Here is a 21,506-nt window from a genome sequence, read left to right as displayed (position 1 = left end):
AACTATTACTCAATCAGGACCCACTCAATAGTCCCCCCACCATTTCAGTTTGGGCTGTTCCAGGCAGGGAATAGATACTCAGTAAACACTTAGCAGTTGATTTAATGATTGATTCCAGGATGGCTCTTGGTCAAATTCTTTACCTGCCGTCTACCTACTCATGACCCAAACAGTAGGATAAATGTGGCCACAGGTACTGACAAGGGTCGCACCATACCTGGAGGTCAGAGGGGGGAGGCTGACCTGGATCTTGCCCAGAGTGGAAGAGCCCAGGGCTGCTCTGGAAAGGGGACAGGCATATCATGACTTCTTGGTGATACAGGGGTTCATCCACCTTGTCTCTTAATGGATCTGAGTGAGTCACTAGGGATTTTATGATGCCTGTTATTTAGTCTCTCTTTCATCCCTTATAAAATCTGGGGCTTCCATTCATGTTTCTAAACTCTTCTTGCAGAGGTACAGGCTCGAGTGTTTATTTTGAAGTTCTCATCTTTTTAAAGAAATATCTGTTTGTGGAAAGTAATTTGCATTCACATGTGGACTCACCAAACAGCCCCGTGTTCCTCAGAGCCCCACAGCCCACGGATGAGAAACCACTGGTTAACTTGACCTTTATTTTATAATAACCATATGCCACCAAGAAGCAGTTGCAACCTTATCTTGTGGATTGTAAACTTTCTGACACCTAAATTCCAGAATTCCCAAAGAGAAATCATAGATTGGACAGTGACAATGGGGCTGGGACTACAAAATCAGGGAAGGTTAAGAATAAAGGGCCCATGAGAGGGCGAACAAAGGGCATGAGAAATGCTCCTGGAGGGGCCAACGGGCACAGACAAAAATAAATATTTTGAATATTGGTAATGCAGGGTCCCTTGTAGAAGCCCTGGTCCCTCAGCTCCACGGCAGCCTGGGAAGGTGCAGATGGCAAGACAAGCAGATGGGCAGGTTCGGGAATAGCAGGGTAAGGGAAGGGAGGGGCAGAAATCAAAGCAAACCAATATAAGTGGCAGGTTTGTTCACACATGCTTAGAGAGAGGGAAAAGACAGCCAAGCCCAGCGTAACATGACAGACTGGAAGGATTATTATTCCCAGAAGCTGGGACACTAAAATATTTCAGCCAGTTTTCTGCCTTAAACTCTCCAAGGGAAATACTGCTAACAAAGGCTGCTCATGTTATGTGCTCATCGTGCCGCAGAAATTACCGTTCTCTTCTCTTTGAGTAAGATGGGCTGTCACAACCTTTGTCTCCATGGCACTGGGGCTGTGGTCACCAGCTGGAGGCTTCCACACTTCCACTCTTATTTTCTCGCTACACACGTATGCATGTAAACACGTGACCCTACGCATACATACAAACACGCACACACGAACACACACACACGCTCACAGCAACAACGCAGCCATCTGGATAGCCATGCTCTCCGACGACACCTTTTTTTCTTCTCAGTTCTAACAGCTTAAACCCAAGAATCATCTGCCATCAAAGATGCCTGGTATTACAAGAGGTAGAATGAGTCTCAGGATGGGGAGATGAGGACTAGGAAAGGATGGAGAAGAATAGAAGAGGTCAAGAATTGGGGGCTATGTGGAGGGAGAGAGAGCAAAGAGAAATGCTCGGCTCCTGCTATTCCACTAACAAGCTGTCCTTTTAGAATTTGTTGATTGAGAAAAATCCATAATTCCAAGTAAGATCATAGTCCACTGCCCACGACCCCCATCGTTGCCTATAGACATGATCTTCATGTCCCCTCTGCAGCCTTGCACCTTCCCTCCAGGGGGGAGATGGCTCATTTCTCTCTAGCTGCATGTTTACAGCACACAATACTTAGAATATACCACCTTGCAGCTCTGTACTTTGTGTCTACGTCCTGGAAATTCTTCAGTTATTGAGTTTCATGGGAAGAACAATGGTGTCCAAGTATCATTGTATCCCTCACAGTGTCTAATCCATAGCTTGGCACACAGTAGATGCTGAATAACTGTCTCAATAATTGAGTGAATTAATAAATAAATGAGTGAGTGCATGAATGGACTGGTTAAATGGATATAAAAAGAAATGGATTGTTGCAAGAGGTGTGAAAAGTAATAAAAGGAAAAGGTCAGAAGAGCAAAAGGTACAGAAATAAAGAGAAGAGAAGAAAATGCGTTCTGAGCTATGCATGCCACAGGGATGTACCAGCCATCAGGAGTGATCTACTGCCAACTATCTGAAGTCTCTATAACAGTGTAGCATTCATCTGACCAAGCTGTAAAGGAGAACGTACTATTGAATTACATGGGTTTAATTGAAAAATAATCTATGAAGGCAGTACTGACTATCACATGATTTCTGAGAAGTTTCTTTCATTGGGTTGGCTAATAAAGCAGCACTGGTGTTCTCAAGATCGTGCAGTGCTTCTGCCCATCCACCCACCTACCCATCCATCCATCTGTCCATCCATCCTTCCAAGGACATTCGTTGAGCCCCAGCTGGATGCAGAACACTGAGTCGTACTCTGGCTTGGATGTACATCTTTGCTTTTGAACTGGGCACAAGAAAACCCCTCAGAATCCAGTTCATTCTCAGAGGTGAAACACTACAGCCTTTTCCTCCATGGTCACAAATGCCCATCGCCTGATACCTTCACTCCTGGGAGGAGGCCTGAGGGCAGACTAATGGGATATGTGTGGCCAAAGCTTTGTTCCTGCACAGAAGTGGCAAAGAGCCAGCCCCGCAGACAGACAGACAGGAGCACAGACACCTGCAGACTTACCAGCTTGGTTTGTGGTGATGTTGACTGAGACGTGCTGTGGGGGGAAGGGACTTTTGCTGGAGACCCCATTGACGGCCTGGATGTCAAAGGTGTAGGGGGTGTGGGCCCACAGGCTGCTGATGGAGACACGGCACTCAGTCAGGCCCAGCTGCCTGGGCACGAACTCCACGTTGTCATCGCAGCGGGAGCAGCTCCGGCGGTCTGCCCGGCACTTCTTACAGATGATGTTGTAGGTGACATCATCCCGCCCACCTGTCTCCTGAGGAGGGTGCCACTCCAGAATGATGGATGTCTCATTGACAATGGATATGACATTGCGGGGACCTGATGGCACACCTATAGGGAGACAACGAAAGGACAGTGAGGTTGGATAGAAGTTTCCCCAGCATCTCTCCATCTGTCTTTGGTGTGTTCCTACTCTCATCACATACACACATCCCCTCTCCTCCCTCAACGCCAAATCTCCATGCCTCAATCCATTCTGAGAAAAAATGACAGACAGAGATGACAACCTGTCTCCCACTCCCCTTTTAGTCATTCCCACTGGAGTTTTCCCTCTTTGAATCATGTGTGCCAAGGGAGAGGAGGATGGGGGACTTGGGTACAAGCCCTTCTGTTCTCAGGACCAAGCTGCATCCTCCAGGCAGCTTTAGCATCAATAACATGTATGTATATTGGACACTTATTGGATTCCTTGTCTTTTCTTAATTGGTGTAGAACTCAAGGATTGAAGAATAGGAGTGACCCCTCATAAGACCCAACATATCCAGGCATCCTGCATAAAATCTCACACAATCTGGGATCTATGTGGTGTGTGCATGGCATTGGGAGTGTTTTTCTGTAGGATGGGCTGCCAGAAGACCTGGAGAGATGAATATTCACATTGCACAAGTTTTGGTGCATGAAGTCAGGAAATTCACGCAGCCACCATTTTTGACCCCATGACACTAGAAGAGCACAGGGGTTTGTCCCAGACACTCTGCTAGCTACTTTGCATGCATTTAACACCCTCCCCCCAAGAACGCTATTGGGAAGGTACAATAATTAACTCAATTTTATTGAAAGGGAAACTAATGCTGAGAATGGGGACTGGCTATAGATCATGTGGTCTATGAGAACTAAAATTGGCATGGACACCACATCTGCCTGATTCCAAAGCTCACGTTCTTAACTATAGCCCTGTGCTGCCTGTTAGTGAAACTATCTTTTCCTACTAAGGGAAGAGTTGGCCTTACTCTGATATGATACTCCAAGAGTTGGCAGTCAAATCTATAAACGGACAACAGGAGATTTGAACAGACTGCCTCTCCTACAAATCAGCCGGGCTCACAGGGACTCAAGGAGGGCAGCCTCTTCCCTCTGGACAGTTCTGCCCATGGCTGCTGGTCACACTCTGGCAAAGGCTGAAATGCCTTGTTGCAAAACTCTAGAAAGCCTGGCCCCTAGTAGGAGGGCAAAAATGCTGCTGAATTAATGGCCGGCTGCAGTCCTGAGCATTTTGAGATTAAGTTGGAGAATCTCCTGCCCAAGAACAGAGCAGATCACAGCCTCTGGCTCCCAGGCTGAGCTCTGCTTATCCTCAGTATCCGCCTGATGGAAATGGATCCCTCCTGGAAGCACCCCCCCCCCTTCCGAATGGTGGGCCGGCTGGAGCCATCGCTCTGGATAGTAATGCTTTCAGAATTCACGCACGTGACTGTCGCCAGCTGAAGGAAGACGTGTATGGCAATTCATGCCGGAGACAGGAATCAAATGCCAACACACAGAATGAGGGAATAACAAGAAGGTCGGGGGGCACCAGGGAAGGATTCTGTGTTGAATCAGTCAACAGCAAGCAGCTAGAGCAGAAAGCAAATATTAAATCGGATTGTATTAAAACATGAAAGAAAATCAGTACTGTACTATATAAAGCCCATTAGGCCTGAGCTAAAGCACAACTTTCATGCATGCTTGTGACAGGGCAGGATTCATGAGGCATTTTTACTAAAGTCTTGCAAATAGTGTTCAAGAATTCCTCACCCCTATGCCCAGGGATGAACATCCATCTCTTTGCAAATCAGCACACAGCTAGTACTGGGCGGTCAGTCGGGACCACGCTAGGTGGGCTTCTACAGGGTGTGGCCAGCCTCATCTCACACTGCACTAGTCATTAAACGTCCATATCCGCCGGTGCCTGTCTTAGACATGTCTGTTTGCTTGGACTGATGAGACTCAGACCACAAGCTCCCAGTGGTCAGTGCCATCACTGCCTGTCTCATTGTTACAGCAGACAGCCTAGCTTCAGCCACAGGCCACTGTTTCTCATGATCATAATAATTGCGTTCACCAAGTGCATGCTCTATGCCAGGCATGGGGTAAATCCTTTAATCATGTTATCTTGCTGCATCCTTATGACAGCTTGAGGCTATCACTCAGAAAGCAGCCTTGGGCGGAGGAGCAGAGACGGGTACCGTCAGAGAGAGTGACCACCCACCCCTGCCACCATTTGGAGACCTCCCCACTTCAGTTACCTCCTCTCTCCCTTGAACTTCAACTTCACCCTCTCCCCTAACTCCACCTTATCCCCTTAAATGTGCATAAGTCATTGCCATTTTAAAACCAAAATATGGTCACCTGGTGTTTCTTTCTCTATATTACATGTCCTCTGTCTACTCTCCAGCCAAGCTTTCCCAAAGCGGAGTCACACTTACGGGCCTCCCTCTCTCCCTGCTCAGCCAAATGCAGCCAGGTTGCTCTCGCACTCCACCACCATGCCTGCCTTTTTTGGCTGGGGGGCTCCTACTTGAAAAATCCAGGGAACACAATTCAGTCCTTACCTTCCTGACAACTCCCTGTGTGGTCGCCACAACGTGGGAGCCCAACACACAGTCTGTCAGCTTATCTCCTTTCCTTGGATCTTTCCCTTCTTCTATATCTCCACTGCCTCACAAGGATGAGCCTTGTCAATTTTCCTGCCCTATTGCAAAGACCCCTAACAATTCTCTAACATCACTTTCCATCTTTCCTATCCATTCTCTCCTGCCAGGGTGTAAGTTCCAAACGTACATGGGATCATACTGTTTTCTACTCACACCCCAATTATTCAAAAGTTCACCCTCCTTTCCAAGTCCTTCAGGTCCCCATGTGGTCTTGCTTCTCTTGATCTCATCTCTGGCCCCTTGGACCTTAACCCTCATATTGTAATGAACAGGAAGATTCCTGTGATGTCCTGTGCACACTAAGCTCTCTTTACTTCCGCCAAGCCTTTGCACTGTGTTTTCTCCTCTGTCTGGAATTCTTTTCCTTCTATCTACTTGAGGAACTCCTGCTCACCCTCCAGATCCAGCACATTCCATCAGAAGTCATGCATCCCCCCGCTGGGCTTCCATAAGCCCATTTCTGGATGCCTAACTCAGAATCCACCATTGCACTGTGCTGGGCTCTTCTTATGTGTCCTCACCATGCTGTGGCCTCCTGGTGAACAGGGGCTGGTGGCTGGTTAGTCTCCATGATTCTTATGCTCAGCATTTTGCCTGGGAGAGGCCCCATTCCACCAGTTTTCAACCTCTACGCAGTGTGCAAGGCTTCAGGTCACGTGTGTGCACCGCTCTCCAGCATGAGACATGATGCCCTGTGGTGGGGCTGAGGGAGGATGCAGCAGCAGCAGTAGAGAGGACCCCGCTTGTTCCCCTGAATGGTAGAGGCTTTGGTGAGATAAAGGTGGTGGGTGACGAGCTGCCCCGTCCCTGATCCATTGGTGTCCATGGCAGCTGGGGGAGACCAACCCTGGCCAGTACTTTCTCCATGTCTGTTCACTTGCTACCCACTCAAGAAGAAAAGCAGTGGGTTTCCAAGAAGAATTTTTCAAGTTTATTTAGAAACAGGCTTCATATGAAGCAACCACCTCTCATTCATGGCTGCACTCCAGAGCAAATGCATCTGTGGGGCATGAACAGGGCTCTGTGGGAGCCGTGGTTGCTGAGTCCAAGGCCGCATAAATCTGAATCCTTTCCTTCCAAGGAGCAGGAGCAGACATTAAGAGCCTTCCCTGGAGAGCCGACGCAGACAGCTCAGAGAACCTGCACGGTCATTGCCTGGGCTCCCCGCGCATACTTGTGGAAGTGGCCCAAGTCTGGGCCACAAACGATGGCTAGAACCCAATTCGTTATTCATTTGTTCACTCACTCACTCTTTTAATAAATACTCTTGCACTGTTCTGGGCACTTGGGAAATAGGAAAAAGCAAACCAGACAAGCTCCTACTCCCATGGAGCTTACACGGAGAGAAAAAACTGACAGGAAAAAAGGAAACACAGAGATAAAGGAGATGGTTCCAGATAAGAATAAGTGTCAGGAAATAAAGCCGTCCCCGGGCTCAGATTGTCTCCCCACAATGCTTGCTCCTGTCCCTTTTCCCACGAGGCTTCTTCCAGGCCAGGCAAGCCAGGCCCAGTGTCTGGGCAGCTAAAACAATGATTGTCCCCAAGTTTGTGCTCCTTTGTCCTGATGACAAGGATGCATTCCTGCAAGTAGGCAGCCTAGTCTCTCCTGTGCCTGAACAAAGAGTCTGACCAGAGAGCAGATTTGGCCTCCAAATAAATCTCCCTAGAGGAAGCACTAGGGCCATTTCCTACCCATCTAGGCTGCATCCCCTGGGTTTGGGGCCCTCCCCCTGCAGAGAGTATTTGGCCAGCACTGGGGTCCCCAGCAACATCCTCAGGAAGGAGGCCAATTGAGACCAGCAAACCAAAACTTTAAAGGGGGAGTGGAGAGAGAGGCCAGAGAGAGAAGAAAATCTGCTTCCTCCGTCCTCAGAAGCCCTCAGGAAGTACACTGGCAGGGCTCAGAGCCAGGGTCTCCTTGTCTAAACTCCCTGCTCTCTCGTCCGTGTCCTCGTTTTTCTTAATTACATACAGACAGGCTTTTTGAAGCCTCTCTGATCTGTTGCCACGGTTACTACTGATGAAAGCTTCCTGCTGAAAGGGCTAGGAAAACTCAGTCCTTTTAAAGGATGGGAAAACTGCTGAGCTGTGATTCTCTGTCTGGGTGGAAGGAACAGGGTGGATTCTGGGTTGTGGGGATGGGTCTCCAGGGTCTTCCAGGATGTGCCTGAGAGGTTGGTTCAGCCTGCATGGAGCACGGATGGCGTTGCGACTTCAAAGAGTTAAGCAGAAATGATCCTTCTAGAGCCATAGGGCTAGCCCAAGTGTTGTCACATTGAGATAGAATCTCCTGCTTCTTAATGTGCTTTGGGCCAGATGATTATTTTTTAAAGAATCGAGAGACAGGGTGGGTGGGAGAGAGTAGTTGAGTTTATTTGTAGGCATAAAGCTGGAAATAAGAGCACTCGTGAGTAATCAAAGGGAAAATCTGCTGAAGACAGGTAAGCCCCGAAAGCCAATTTCTTTATTAGGAATCTTAATAAAGCCAACATCCTGGTTTTAGAAATTAGATGTGAATTTCTGGCTGGTCCGAGGTATAGAGCAGGCAGTGTCTAGCTAACTGTGCATTGCTGCTGCCAGGGTCTGTGTCCTTGTACCCCTCCCCATGGGGAGCAGGTGAGGGTGACAATCACAGCGAGGCAATGCTCTCCTGGGAGGCTCCTCGTGCAGGCTGGAATTGAACTGCTCTGCGTAAGGCCAGAGATGAGGCCATCCCTTTTGTGTGCATGACCTCTTGAAGAATCTGATGAAAGCAACACAGATTTTCCTGAGAAAAATGAACATATACTTGTTTCCAGAGACTCTGAGAGGTCTCTGAAACCAACCAACAAACCTCCTAAATGTTCACAGCAACAAAGTTAAAAAAATAGTCTCTTGTTGGCAAACCTTAGGGATGTGAACTTCTAAGCCTTAATTTTCTCATCTGAAAAATGGTAGTTTTGAGGATTTAATGAGATAGTAAGCCCAAGGAGTTTAGCTATGTGGTTGGTACACAGAAAAACTCAGTTAATGTCAGCTGCTATTAGTATTAGTATTGTCATTATTGGATGATCTGGTTGACCCACTCGTTGAACTAAGATTAATCTAATTCAGTCACTTGTTCCTTGAGCAGAAACCCTGATGCCCAGACCTATGCTGACATCCATGAAGATAAGAGGAGCCCATATGTTTATTAATGAGGCAAGACCCCTTACCTACAGAGTACTGGGAATTGTGGGCACGTACAGTTAAGGGTCAAAGCAAGTGATACAGACACAAAGAGTTACAAACGGATGTTTGAGGAATGACAAGATCAATGAAGAACAAAATTTTTAGAGATGGTGTCTGGGCATCCTGCCTACAAGATTGGAGTTGTACTTGGGGAGAAGCACCTTGAAGGCTTTCTGCTCTAGTCTATACCCTCTAGGCCACCTAACCCTTGCAAGCACATCCTAGGTAGAGCCCTAGTCTTGGGTATAAGGCTGTGTCTCCAGAATGGTTCCAGCTCTTTTTATCTCCTGGGCTCAAAACCTCTGTGTACATCTATACATCTGCTTTCTGGCCTCCCAAGAGGCTGTCTGGCTTTGACCAGTATCTGGTCTTGCTTGTTCTCCTTCCTCCTGGCAAGGAAACCCCACCTTTATAGTCCTACAGTAAACTGTGTTCTCTATGCAATCTTCCTTTAGAAGAAAGGGTTGAGATAAGGTTTGTGAATTAGCCAAAAAGGACATTTGATACCCAAGACTCTTGAATGCAGAAGTAGGGTTCTCGTGGCTGAGAAGAGTCAAGATTGTAGTTTGGAAATATGTGGTTTGCATATTTTAATGTGGGCTGAGGATTAAGAAGGGAGAGAAAGGGAGATCAGAAAATAACATCAGGTATAGGGATGGCAAAAAAAGTATATTGTAAGGGGCCAGGAAGACATGTGAGGAGTGGTCCAGGACTGGTTATCAAAAGTGATAGTACTATCAGGACGTCTCTTTACTCACTGCTCACTGTGACATAGCTACTTTAAGGAACCATGTCTGAGTGATTGGAAGGCTTCCTAGAGAAGAATAAAGGTCTTTGAGATTTTATGGAGAAATAGGGAGAAGAGGCAGACATGGCAGTGGGGGCTATGAAGGTCTGAAGAGTTTTTTTATAAAAGCAAAATATGCAGGAAACTAAGTCAGGCTTGTGGTTATGCCTTTGCCCTCAATACAGCGTACAGGGCTGAAAGCAGGATGGGTTGGAGGGTAACATAAGCCAAAAAAGGGAAAGTTTGCAAATGTCAGAAAGGCTGTAGAGTTACCAAATAAACATGAGGTCAACTTCATGTTCAGCTGTGGTTCCTTATTTGGTAACTTGTTCATTGAAAACAATGTCAAAACAAAAAATGTCTCTCTATTCTCTGGCTGCCACATGTAGCTTTGACACTCTTCAGACTAAGTTCAGCTCTCTCTCTCTCTCTCTCCATTTAGCTTTCCCTCCTGAGGCACCAATTCCTCTTCCACCGTTCCTTCACTTGGTGTAGACTTCCTGGGAGAGATTGGACAAGAGCGACCACTATGCTAGAGGAAAGTGTTGTGACGTGGTGTGTCGTGCAGGTTCAGCACCTTGGAGAGGGGCACGAGTCTGAGCACTCCCACTTTCACTGGGGTTCCCTGGATGGCAGTGGGCAGTTCCCAAAGATTCTCTGTCAGGCACCAATAACACCACAGTAACAAGGGTCTTTGACAACAGGGGTTGTAAAGTTTTCTCATTAAGGGGGTGGGGTGTATGACTATTTGAGGCCGTATCAGGAAACCAAGAGTAAGTTATCAGGGACCTGGTGGAAAGCAGTGGCATCAAATTAACAGACTGCTGAGGCACCCTCCATTCAATAGTGGAAACTTAGAGGGGCTTGGGATCTTTGGGAAAAACTGATCAAGGATTATCTATAATTTGTGAGGGATGAGCACCAGACAATTGGAACACTGTTTTGCTCAATGTGAAGATGGTAGTGTCTGAAGTCCTGAGGTGTCTTTTCCAAAGAGGGAGTTGTGTTGGGGGCCTGAGGCACAGGACTGGAAAACTGAGTCATGTCTGTCCCTTTGCAAGCTCAGGTACACTGGTTACTCCCCTCAAAATGTAGGCTGTCCCCCCTGGAGAAAGGAGGAGAGGACATTGAAACCTGGACCAGTCATGTTGCTTTACTTTTCCTAATTGCCCTGAGATCTCAACATTCCCAGAGACAACTTTATGTCACCTTTTGAACCAGCTTAAAATGAACCCCAGGGACATAGTCTTCCTGGGGATAGACACCTGTGCCATCTGCATGGATGTCAGGAGGAAAAGGCTTTGATTTGGTGGAACTCGTTTACTTCATGCCACTAAGTGGGTGAGTAATTTTGGTAGTTTGCCTAGAATAGATTTATACAAGGATCATCTGAAAGATCAGAGAGATGGCTGTGGTTTCCTTTTCAGTGGAGTTCTATACAGAATTGTGAATTTCATTTTAACAACAAACCCTCTATGCAAAGTACTATCATAGGCATTTTGGTACATAACTTAATGAAATCTCATTTTCCCAACATCCATAGGAACTATTATCTTCATTTTACATATAAGGAAACTCTAGCTCAGAGCCATTAAATAACTTGCCTAAATCATGTGGTGGGTGAATGCTGGAATCAAGACTTGAGTACAGGCTTGAATGGTTCCAAAGTGCACTCTTAATAACTCTTCCCCCTAGGGTGGAGGCACCTAAGGGTGCAAGGTGCAAGTGTGATGCAAATGTAGCCAGGTGCTGGGGGGTAGGGGGTAGGTCTCTTGTGGAGGCAGGAAGCTCTTGTTCCTGAACCGTTTCAGTAGTTTCCCTATAGAAACAGGGCAACCGTGGTTCCAGGGCCTTGCTGAGCACGTCTGAGTCTGTTGCTCATTAGGGTCTTGGAAACACTGGTCCTGTACTCAGGCAATTCTCCTAATCATAACAGTTAGTAATAAGAAGAAATGACTAGTCAAAACAAGGAGAGACCCTGCTGAGAGGGATTTCGGGAGCATCAAAGAACCCAGTGTTACACATTTCACCAAACACCAATGTTTGTAGAAAGTAATTCTTGTTTCTCCTGCTTCTGTGGAGCTAATTGTATGGGAGAGAAGGGGGTGAGTTTCACTTTCTGGGAAAAGAGACAGCCCCTCTACCTGGCCTAAGCCAAATCCTGAGCATCTAGGTTTTCCCAGGGCTGCAAGAGCCCTTGGAGGATGGCTGAGGGCCCTGCACCCTGAGAGGCAGTGTATTTCAGCAGGAATGACTGACAGCCATCTTGCGTCACTGTCTGTGCGAGGGAGGGATAGAAAGTGGAATCTTCTATTTGTGGACCAAAGTGAGGCCAGAGAGAGGGGAGCTTGGACATGACACCCCCTGCAGATTCCTTGGGGACACTTCAAGTCAAGGAGAGCTAGAGGTCATGTCCTCTTAAAGACCTGCCCATCAAGACCTCCTTCTTGGCCCTGAAATGTGGCCTCAGGGCTTTCAGAAGTGGTGAAAGATGCACTGGACTCACAAAGAAAATCAGGCTGAGTGCCAGCTTTGTGACTTTAGGCAGGTCACTCATGCTCTCTGAGCCTAATCTTTCATGGATTCTTGACTGATCAGTCCATCTGTGTTGCTGAGACCCTACAGTGTGCTAAGCCCCGTATGTAAGATTATGGTATGAAAAATTCCCTGGCGTCTACCCTGAGGAGCTCAAAGTCTGCAGGTGAGGTGGGCACCTGCACAGCAGCTGTCACACAAGCCACTGACTGACAAGACTGGTGGAGACGCATCCCCGGGCCTGGAGAGGGCCAGACACCATGCTGCGGGGACATGCAGGGTCCCTGCCTTCTTCCCACTTATGGGAGAATCAAACGGCAGAATACACGTTGAAGACATAGTGTATCTTAGTATGCTCCACATGCATTAAAGACTATTCAGTATAGTTACCCAGGAATCCCTGCCCATCCATCCACCTTCCAGCAGAGAAAGAGTGACCACGTGCACACCTGTACAGTGAATAAAAGACACTGTCCAGAACATTTGACCTGAAGGCCCTCTGAAGACATCTTCCTGCCTAGGGCTTTTGAGGCCCCAGGCAGACCTTCTCTATGAGATCTACCAGGCTTCTATACAGGGCTCCCACCCCAGACTGGGATTCTTTCTCTGCGGGATTCAGGTAGTCCCTCAGAGAAAGAATCCACATAGGTCATCCTGCTGAAAGATCCATACACTAGGTCACAACCTGCCAGGCAGGCTCTAAGGTGTTTGCTGCCACCAGAGGCAACACTATAAGCCAGTCATATTCTTCTTGAAGTCAAAGGACTTTGGGACACACTTCAGTCTTTGGTACAACAGGATAGACCGTTCTTGGGCAGGGTCTCCCACAGGGCAACTTGTTTTGGAATATCATTCTTACCTGATGCAAACTCAAACCCTGAATCACCCCAAACAATTCATTTGATTTAGCATGTCCAGAGCTTGGTAATTCCCCCCAGGCTGGTGCAAGTGTGGAGACTGAGATCAGGAAAGAAATCTAGAACAAGGAAACTGATGCTATGTGTCTTGAGGTACGGTTGGCAGCCACTGGGCCAAGGCCTGTCAAGGATGAGGGTCACACACTTGATGGAATCCTTGCACGTAAAGCATCTGAACTCCCCTGAACTCCTCTCGGCACACAGCCTACTCTGAACTCTCAGATATTAGGTACTAAAGAGAGAAGGGCAAGGATCTTCCAAGGTAGTTTTTAAAAGAAGATAACCATCTGGGCCAGACTGGAGAAGCCCCTATGGCATACGGGGGTGGTAGCTGGGATGAGGCCTCAAGGCTACTGCAGGAGCAGCAGTCCTCTCTCTCCACCATCCGCAGAGAGAGCGTGGTGCCCATAAAGGACTCCTGCATCTCCACAGTTCTTCACAAATGACAAAAAGCCCCTCACTGTGTGGCAGAATTTTTCCAGTTGTCATAATTCTCCGTCTTTTTTAGAGGCTGTATAACAGAATGGCATCAAGACAACAGCTGGGAAGAGACTACGGGTTACATAGTCATGGATTATTCATTTAATTTTCCCTGGGAACACACAGAAGAGTCTCCCAGCACTGTTGTATGTGGTTCTAAAAGAGACTTGAACTGTCTCTTTCCAGGTGTACAGAAAAGGCCCAGAATCCAAAGATAACAATTCAAGGTTAAGGAAACAAAAAGAGAAATTGAAAAAGGTAGGTATACCTCCCAGAAAGGTTCAGGTCATCCAAAAGCAAGTCCTGATTCTGACACTTCATAGACACACTCATTCTTGGCATGGGAAAGAAACTTGGAGGTCAGAGTGTGTCCCTGGTGATGAATGCCCTCTACCGTCCCTACCTGGTTGGCCAGCCTCTGTTTGATTCCTCCAGTGATGGGAAGCTCACTACTCCCACCACCAGGAAGTCATTGCTAACAATAATCATAACCTCTTTGAAAATACAATGAAAAAAGTTACCTATTCTCAATACCACAAAACCCATAAAATATGTAGAATTAAGTCTCACAAGACCTGTGTAACACTTGTATGGAGGCAACTATAAAACTTTACTTAAGGGCACAAAAGAAGACTTGAACACATGCTCCTGGATGAAGAGATGCATATCATAAAGATGACAGTCATCTTCAAAGTAATCCCTCTAGTCAATGCTATCCCAATCCCAATGTAATAGAATTGATTAATGAGCTGTACCAAGCTGATTTCAAAGCTCATCTTGAAGATAAAAATGTTTCAGAATTGGCAAGACATTTTGACAATGAATAATATGTACAGACTTGGTTTACCAGTTATTGAAACATACTATAAAGCTACTATCTTTAGAACAGCTTAGAACTGGTGCCAGGAAAGACTAAACAATCAGTGGGAAGGAATAAAAATAAGTCTGTACAGTCACTTAGTAGGTAATAAAAGAGTTATCTCACTAACATTTTGGACAATTCAGATGGAGCTCACAGGATGTTATTTTTTAAATAAGTTTATTTATTTATTTTTGGCTGCATTGGGTCTTCATTGCTGTGCACTGGCTTTCTCTAGTTGTGGTGAGCGGGGGCTACTCTTCGTTGTGGTGTGCAGGCTTCTCATTGCAGTGGCTTCTCTTGTTGCAGAGCAAGGGCCCTAGGCCCACAGGCTTCAGTAGTTGAGGCATGCAGGGTCAGTAGTTGTGGCTCATGGGCTCTAGAGCGCAGGCTCAGTAGTTGTGGTGCACGGACTTAGTTGCTCCGCGGCATGTGGGATCATCCTTAACTAGGGCTCAAACCCATGTCCCCTGCATTGGCAGACAGATTCTTAACCACTGCACCACCAGTGAAGTCCCAGGATGTTATTTTTAATAAGAGAAATAAGAATACCAATATCACATCTTACACAAAAATAAATTTTAGATGGAGGAAGGAGCTAAAAATAAACTCTATATAAAGATTTAAAATAAAATATGAGAGTGTTTTTATACCTTAGAGTGGGGATGACATATACAAAACCCAGGCAAAATGTCAAGACACAAATCCTCAAAACCAGAAAGAAAAGGATGGCCAGGTATGAGCTCAAAAATTAAAAACCTCGATAACGCCAACAAATGCACTTATAAATAGAGTTAAAAATAAGTACAGGGCTGGGGGGCAAGATGTCATATATAATTAATAGGCATCTAGAAATCAATTTTTAAAAATAGAAAAAGGACAAATGTTATAAACAGTCAATTCCCAGAAGACAAAATAAATTGGTCAATAAATATATGAAAAACACACACTAATTTATAATGAGGGAAATACCATTAAAATTATTAGGAGGTCAGTCAAATTGGCAAAAGCCAGAAGTCTTGATAACATCCAGCTGGGCCTGCCAGTGGGGAAGCAAGATGTACACCACTGGTAGGTGTGTCACTTGGTCGAGTCTTCTGGGGAAGCACTTTGGTGGTATTGATTGGCTTTCTGAGTGTATGTGCCCAGTAACCCAGCAATTCTATTTCTAGGTAAATTTCCTCCACAAATACAGGCTTATGTGCCCCCAAGGTATGTCTGAGCGTTTTCATGGCAGTATTGTTCGTATTAGTGAAACAGTGTGTTGGCCCAAATGTCCACCTATGGGGAACACAGCAGAGGTTGCTCTTCCTCCCCCTCCCCCCATCCCCCTGCTCCCCCCTCTGCCATCTCCCCTCCACCACCACACCAACTCTCCTCTCTTCCCCAGTCTCACTGAAGACACATTTCCCAGCCACTTGCACAGAGATCACATGACGAATCTTGACCAATGAAATGCAATCCTTCACTGTCTCAAGCAGGCATCTGCATTACTGTGCTGTCGGGCCAGCTCAGAGGCAACCGTACTCCTTCCTGAGGAACGCAGCCCAGCACTGTGAGTAGGGAGCCCTGAACCCGTCAGGTCCGGGCAGAAATCGGGCCCTGACACTCACGAATGTGTGAGCTAGGGTACTAGCCCTGCCAGGCCTCAGTTCTCTCATCTATAAATTAGGAATAACAGAGGTAGCTATCTTATATTCTGTGAGGTTAATTGAGAAACTCCATGTCAGGGGCTTAATCAGCACCAGCTATTATGTTAGGCTTACTGTTAGGTGCTTATGTTCCTGATCCAGTCGGTTGTGGCCCGTGTCGGGGAACACCAGGCACACAGCGCTTGGGGTCCACTCAGAAGACGCCTCTGCCCTAGGCCGTGGTGGTGCACAGCCTTCCCCATGCAGGGGGTGCAGGTACGGGCATGGCTAACCTCATCAGAGCTGCCTACAGCCCTGGAAGGACCAGGAAGCCCTGGTCCTTCCACAGTTGACAGGCAGTAGCACAAAGCTTGCCCTTTGCTCACAGGGAGAGTGAATTCTCACTTCATAAGCAAGTTCCCCTGTGCTGGGCAGCAAACAGCAACCTGTCTGGAGTAACAGAGTTGCTCTCTATCTCTGCTCACTGAGCACTGGCAGGGCTTGGTGGTGACCATGGCTTTCCATGGCCCACCTGCCCCCTCCCCAGCCCCCAATCACCCACCAACAGAGACAGCCTGCACCAAGCCGCATCTCACTGCACAGCTGTCATGCTGGCCTCACTCCACGCTGCAATGTGGAGCTTCCTTTAATGCCATTTCCAAGATGAACAGAGCTCGTGAGATGAGCCCCAGAGGGGCTGCTCAAAAGGCCACCTTGGGCATCTCTTTGCAAGTCTAAGCCCACAGTCATGAGAGGCGGGGGGGAAGACACACACCAAGACTACCATTACGCCAACCTTCTCTCTACAGAATGGGGAGGGAGGACAGAGCGACCTCTGTGTCCAAGTGGCTTCTGGCCCTCTACCCATCAACCCCTGAGACAAGCCCCCCTTCTTAATGTGGTTTCAGAGTCAGATCACCTTGATTGAGTGGGGCAGAGGTGGTCTCTGGCACAAGCTGGAGGGAATCCTGGTCCTTCCACAGTTGACTTCAGACTGCAGCCTGTTCTCTCTCTCTGCAAAGTCATCCGTGATCATTTACCCATTGGGGAGTCCAGACTTTAAGCCCACAGCCAACCCCCTGTCATAACAGTTCTCAGTTGTCTGGCTCCAACTGGACACTTTACAGCCAATTGTGTGGAAAATTTCTCAGAAGACCAACACAGAGTTTCAAAATAAATTACTATAAAATGCAATTGTCCTGGTCCGATGCCACACATAATTCAGACAGCATGGACATGCCCACACTGACTATAAGACTCATGTCTTTCCACTTCACCCCACTTCCCGCACAATTCAGAAGGCATCACCAGTACCTCTTTGTACACTTCCAGTTGGGAGTAGATCACTAATCACTCAGGGGGCTTCACTCTCTTGGACAGTGTTCAGAATCTACCCTTAGACTAAGTTGAAAGTGGCTTCCTTCTAAATCTCTGATGAGAGTCAAAGATACCTGGGGCTCTTGGTCTTTGTCACACCCAGGTGAAGCCATCAGGGACATCTGTGGGGCTCTGGCTCTAACTGCCTTGTTACATTCACATGTTTTAGCCAACTGGGGCATACAGAAGATCACGGTCCTGGTCTGGGAAAGGGTTGGCTAGTACCAGGTTTCCAATATGGCAGCTGGAGGTCCAGAGAATGTAAACAGGGGTGGAGCCAGCGATCCCACCCAGTGTAATGTAGTTTGAGGGTAGGTTCTGAACCCAGCCCCTGGACAGGGTCAATGGTCAGTAACAGAGGGGTGCATATCGGTTCCAGGACTGATTGGCAGTGGTGACTCTAAAAGGTGATTGCAAAGAAGAAACTGGCTGGAGGTCTAGGAGGGAGTCCCAGACCTGACCCCCCCTCCATGGGACTTGGGCTTGGCCTCTGGTGTCAGAACTGGATCAGGATCTGATTCTGGGTTACATGGATGGAAGAAGGCGGACTAGGGGAGCCAGGAACTTCGTCACAGCTGGGGACCACCTATGAGGAGCTGGGGACCAAGGTGGTCTGCACAGGTAACACACGGATTTGTGACCACATCGTGATGGGGTGGAGAAGGGGGTGATGGTGTAAGATTCCAGCCAACCTAGGATGACTCTCCAGAAGCAACTGCCCTAAAATGCCCATTTCCCCCCACACTTTTTGTTCTGTTCTTATCTTGGATCGTGCAATTCAAATATGACTCAAACCTTATTCATAACGACCAAAACAAAGACAATTTCTTGAGCCCTCACCATACGTCTGACACTGAGTTAGGTATATACATCATCACAACTTGGCACAATAATAAACAATATCCTCATTTTATGGAAAAGAACAGAGGTTCAGAGAGGTTAAGTAACCATGGCAAAGGAGGGGTGGAGCCAAGAGTGAAGTCTGGTCTACCTGATCCCAAGAGCAGGGCTCTTACCACCTGGCTGTGTTGGGCACCTACCACGTAAGGCCACAGAGGGGATAAAAAGTCAGATCAGCATGTCAACAGCTTCCAGTCCAGTGGACAGAGAAAGCCCTACACCTGAATAGATCTGAATAGAATATTCAGAGCGTGCATCTCCTTTCCTGGGGATGAGGTAAGATGCTGGCAGAAGACAGAGGATGTACAGCCACATGCCTCCAACTGTCTCCTCCTTTGGGAAGGAGAATTGGAGCAGAGAAGATTTAAGGACCCTGAGCTACAGCTGCCATCAAATTCCAGCATCCCTCCGAGACCAGCCCCACCTGAGATCAGAGCCTGCAAATTAGACATCAGAGCCATTGCCTGAAGGCCAGCAAGGAACATTCAGGACAACAGAGGGTCCTAGAGCCATGGGGTAGACAGTTTTGTTCTGATTTTCAAAATAGAGAAGAAAGTAGATTAAATAAATAAATTTTACCTCAATCCCCTCCTACTTCTGAAACTTCATAGTTAAATCAGTGCATGGTGAGCCTCAAGGAAACAATGACAAAAACCAGCATGGGTCTCTAAATATGTCAGGCCAAATGATACTGTTTGTTTTAAAAGTTTATGAGCCTTTAGAGAAAAAGAATATAAAGAGTATACCTAGGCTTTAAGAATGGTAACTGAAAAAAGTACACAGATACTTGTGTACCGAAGGAAGAAATGTTAGCGAAATGATAATTCCAGTGCTTGGATTTTAGCTGTTTTGAAAATAGCACAAAAGTAGGGTGAGCAACTCCAATAATAGTAGTAAAATAAAATATCTTACTTTCATTGAATGTTTCCTGTTTGAACAATGCCAAACACTGTTCTAAATAGCATCACTCCATTTATACCCTTGACGACACAGTGAGGCAGACACTAATACTATACCCACGTTTTGAATGAGAAAGTGGAGACACAGAGACCTGTCACTTGCCCCACATCACACAGCTGGCAAATGTCAGAGCAGCGTTTGAACCCAGACACTAGAGCGCACACTCTTAACGATTATGCTAATACTTGTCCATTGAAATCAGGTTTCAAAATGGTCTCTACCTGAAAGAGCATGGTGTCCAAATCCACAAGGCAAAATGTCTCAAGTTACATGTGTAAGTGCAGAAAAGGGGAGACCCAAATGGGCAGCATTTCCTAAAGGGACAAACAAAAACTTTGACTGTTCAGTGGTCAAAAACTATGGTCGGAGCCCACGATGCGAGAGGCTGCAACCAAAGTGAACAATCACCAGTATCCCAGTCACAGGAGAAAATCCACCAAGTTTCCACTGGACCCTGCTCGGGAGCGAGGGTCATAATGTTTCTTTCTGGCTGCCATGTTCTAAGAGTTGTATTGATAAATGTGAGATTCAGAAAAGGCTGCCAGGACACTGGGGTTCAGGAAATCATACATGTTGGGGAGTAGATAATATAACCAATGCTTTGCCTACAGTAGGTGATGAAGGAAGGATAAGGAAATTGTTCGTAAGCACTGGAACCACTGGTCCCACCTGCAGGACTTTGGTCCTCGATGGTGGACCAGTGGTGAGGAGGGGAGGAAGGCAGTACCTGATCCAAGGTCCAGGAGATCTCTCTTACAGTGATGGGTGATGGCTGCCTAACAGTGGAGTGGAGCTGCCCTGCAAAATATATTAGCTGTCCGTCATCACAAGTATTCAGAAAACTAAAAATGGAATGACTACCTCTCAGGGATGTTGGAGAGACAAGGCTGACACTAGGGAGGAGTTTGGGTGGCAGGTCCTAGCAGGCTGCTCAGAGTGTTAATAATCTGTGACTCCAAATGCCCATGAGATGAAATGCTCTTAAGAGGAAAAGCTGAAGCAGAAACAGCAGAGCCTGTGCCCGGCTATTAGCTTAAAACTTAGAGCTATATGATGCCTCCTAAGGGTTATACCCACTTGGGTCCAACAACTGTGAAAAGAAATTGTAGATGATAGAAGCGTGAAAGCCCATGTACACAGGTAACGCTGACCCTTCTTGAAACAGCACTGACGGTTATAAATAGCTTTCATATTGCTGTCACACTCCCTCAGTTCTGCATCTAGATGTATACACTATCCAAATCCCGGCACTCCGAGAAACAGCTTACCCTATGACTCTTGTTTATCTGTGACCCCTGTTGGAATTTCATCTCAAGGAACACACAGATTACCCCCCCCCTCAAAAACACAAATGATATATTTTTATATGCAGTGTGGATCACAAACCAGGGTAAAATCAAGCAGCACCTTTGCCTATAGAAAGGGGCACATGGTGCATATTTTACTAAAGCCCTGATCAGCAATGAATGAGTGAAACTAACCTTGACTAAAGCAGCCCCCTTTTAATAGGTTGCAACTCCTAGATGAGATAAGTGCTTTTGAAAAGGCTGGGTTTTGAAAAGTATTTAAAATCATCCCCAATGTGAAGGCATGTAGACTAGCGAGCAAACAGTCCTCAATTTATAACACTGGATTCCTGTGCCCTGTGGAGTGTTTGTCGCCTTGGGGGACCTTCCTGCCCTACTGGACTGAAGGGCCCCTCCCTGAAGCACTGGCCCCCAGAGGTTACCTCTCGACCTGTTTCCTGCTAGGTGGCATGGAGGACCACCTGAGGGGGGGTGAGGCCCATCACCCATCACCCTGCCCACCTGGTCCTCCATCTGAGCTCAGGGGAATGGTCCCCACCAGTCACTTTGCTTCTGCTTTAGTTTCCCACTCAGCTTTCCCTGAGCCCACTCCAGCCAGGTCGTGCTCTCTGGTCTCCACTCTCTCTCCCCCACCGCTGCTCCCGCCACCCAAGACTGAGAATGAAATGGAAACTGGGCCAGAGCAGGTGGGGGTGGTTCTGAGAACTAGTGAGAGCCTCCCCGAAACACTCAAACACAGACACACACTCACATCACACCATACCCCTCTTCTCTTCTTCCTCAGGCATGAATTCATAGCCTCTCTCTCTCTCTCTCTCTCTCTCTCTCTCTCTCTCTCTCTCTCTCTCTCTCTGTGTGTGTGTGTG

At 47.1% G+C, this 21,506-nt stretch overlaps 1 protein-coding gene across 2 annotated transcripts in view; it reads right to left on the bottom strand.

The window, feature by feature from the left end:
* The window catches only part of EPHB1 (EPH receptor B1), a 420,307-nt gene that overhangs the window by 112,526 nt on the left and 286,275 nt on the right, over positions 1–21,506 (bottom strand). For both annotated transcript variants that reach the window (XM_007170364.2, XM_057546032.1), the window contains exon 5: positions 2,758–3,093. In XM_007170364.2, coding sequence (XP_007170426.2) covers positions 2,758–3,093 — 336 coding nt within the window. The remainder of the gene's footprint in view (positions 1–2,757; positions 3,094–21,506) is intronic.

This window comes from Balaenoptera acutorostrata, chromosome 4, assembly GCF_949987535.1.
Source record: "Balaenoptera acutorostrata chromosome 4, mBalAcu1.1, whole genome shotgun sequence".
NCBI classification, from domain to species: Eukaryota; Metazoa; Chordata; class Mammalia; order Artiodactyla; family Balaenopteridae; genus Balaenoptera; species Balaenoptera acutorostrata.
Note: the sequence above shows the minus strand (reverse complement) of the source record. Positions and strands in the feature narration are given on the sequence as shown.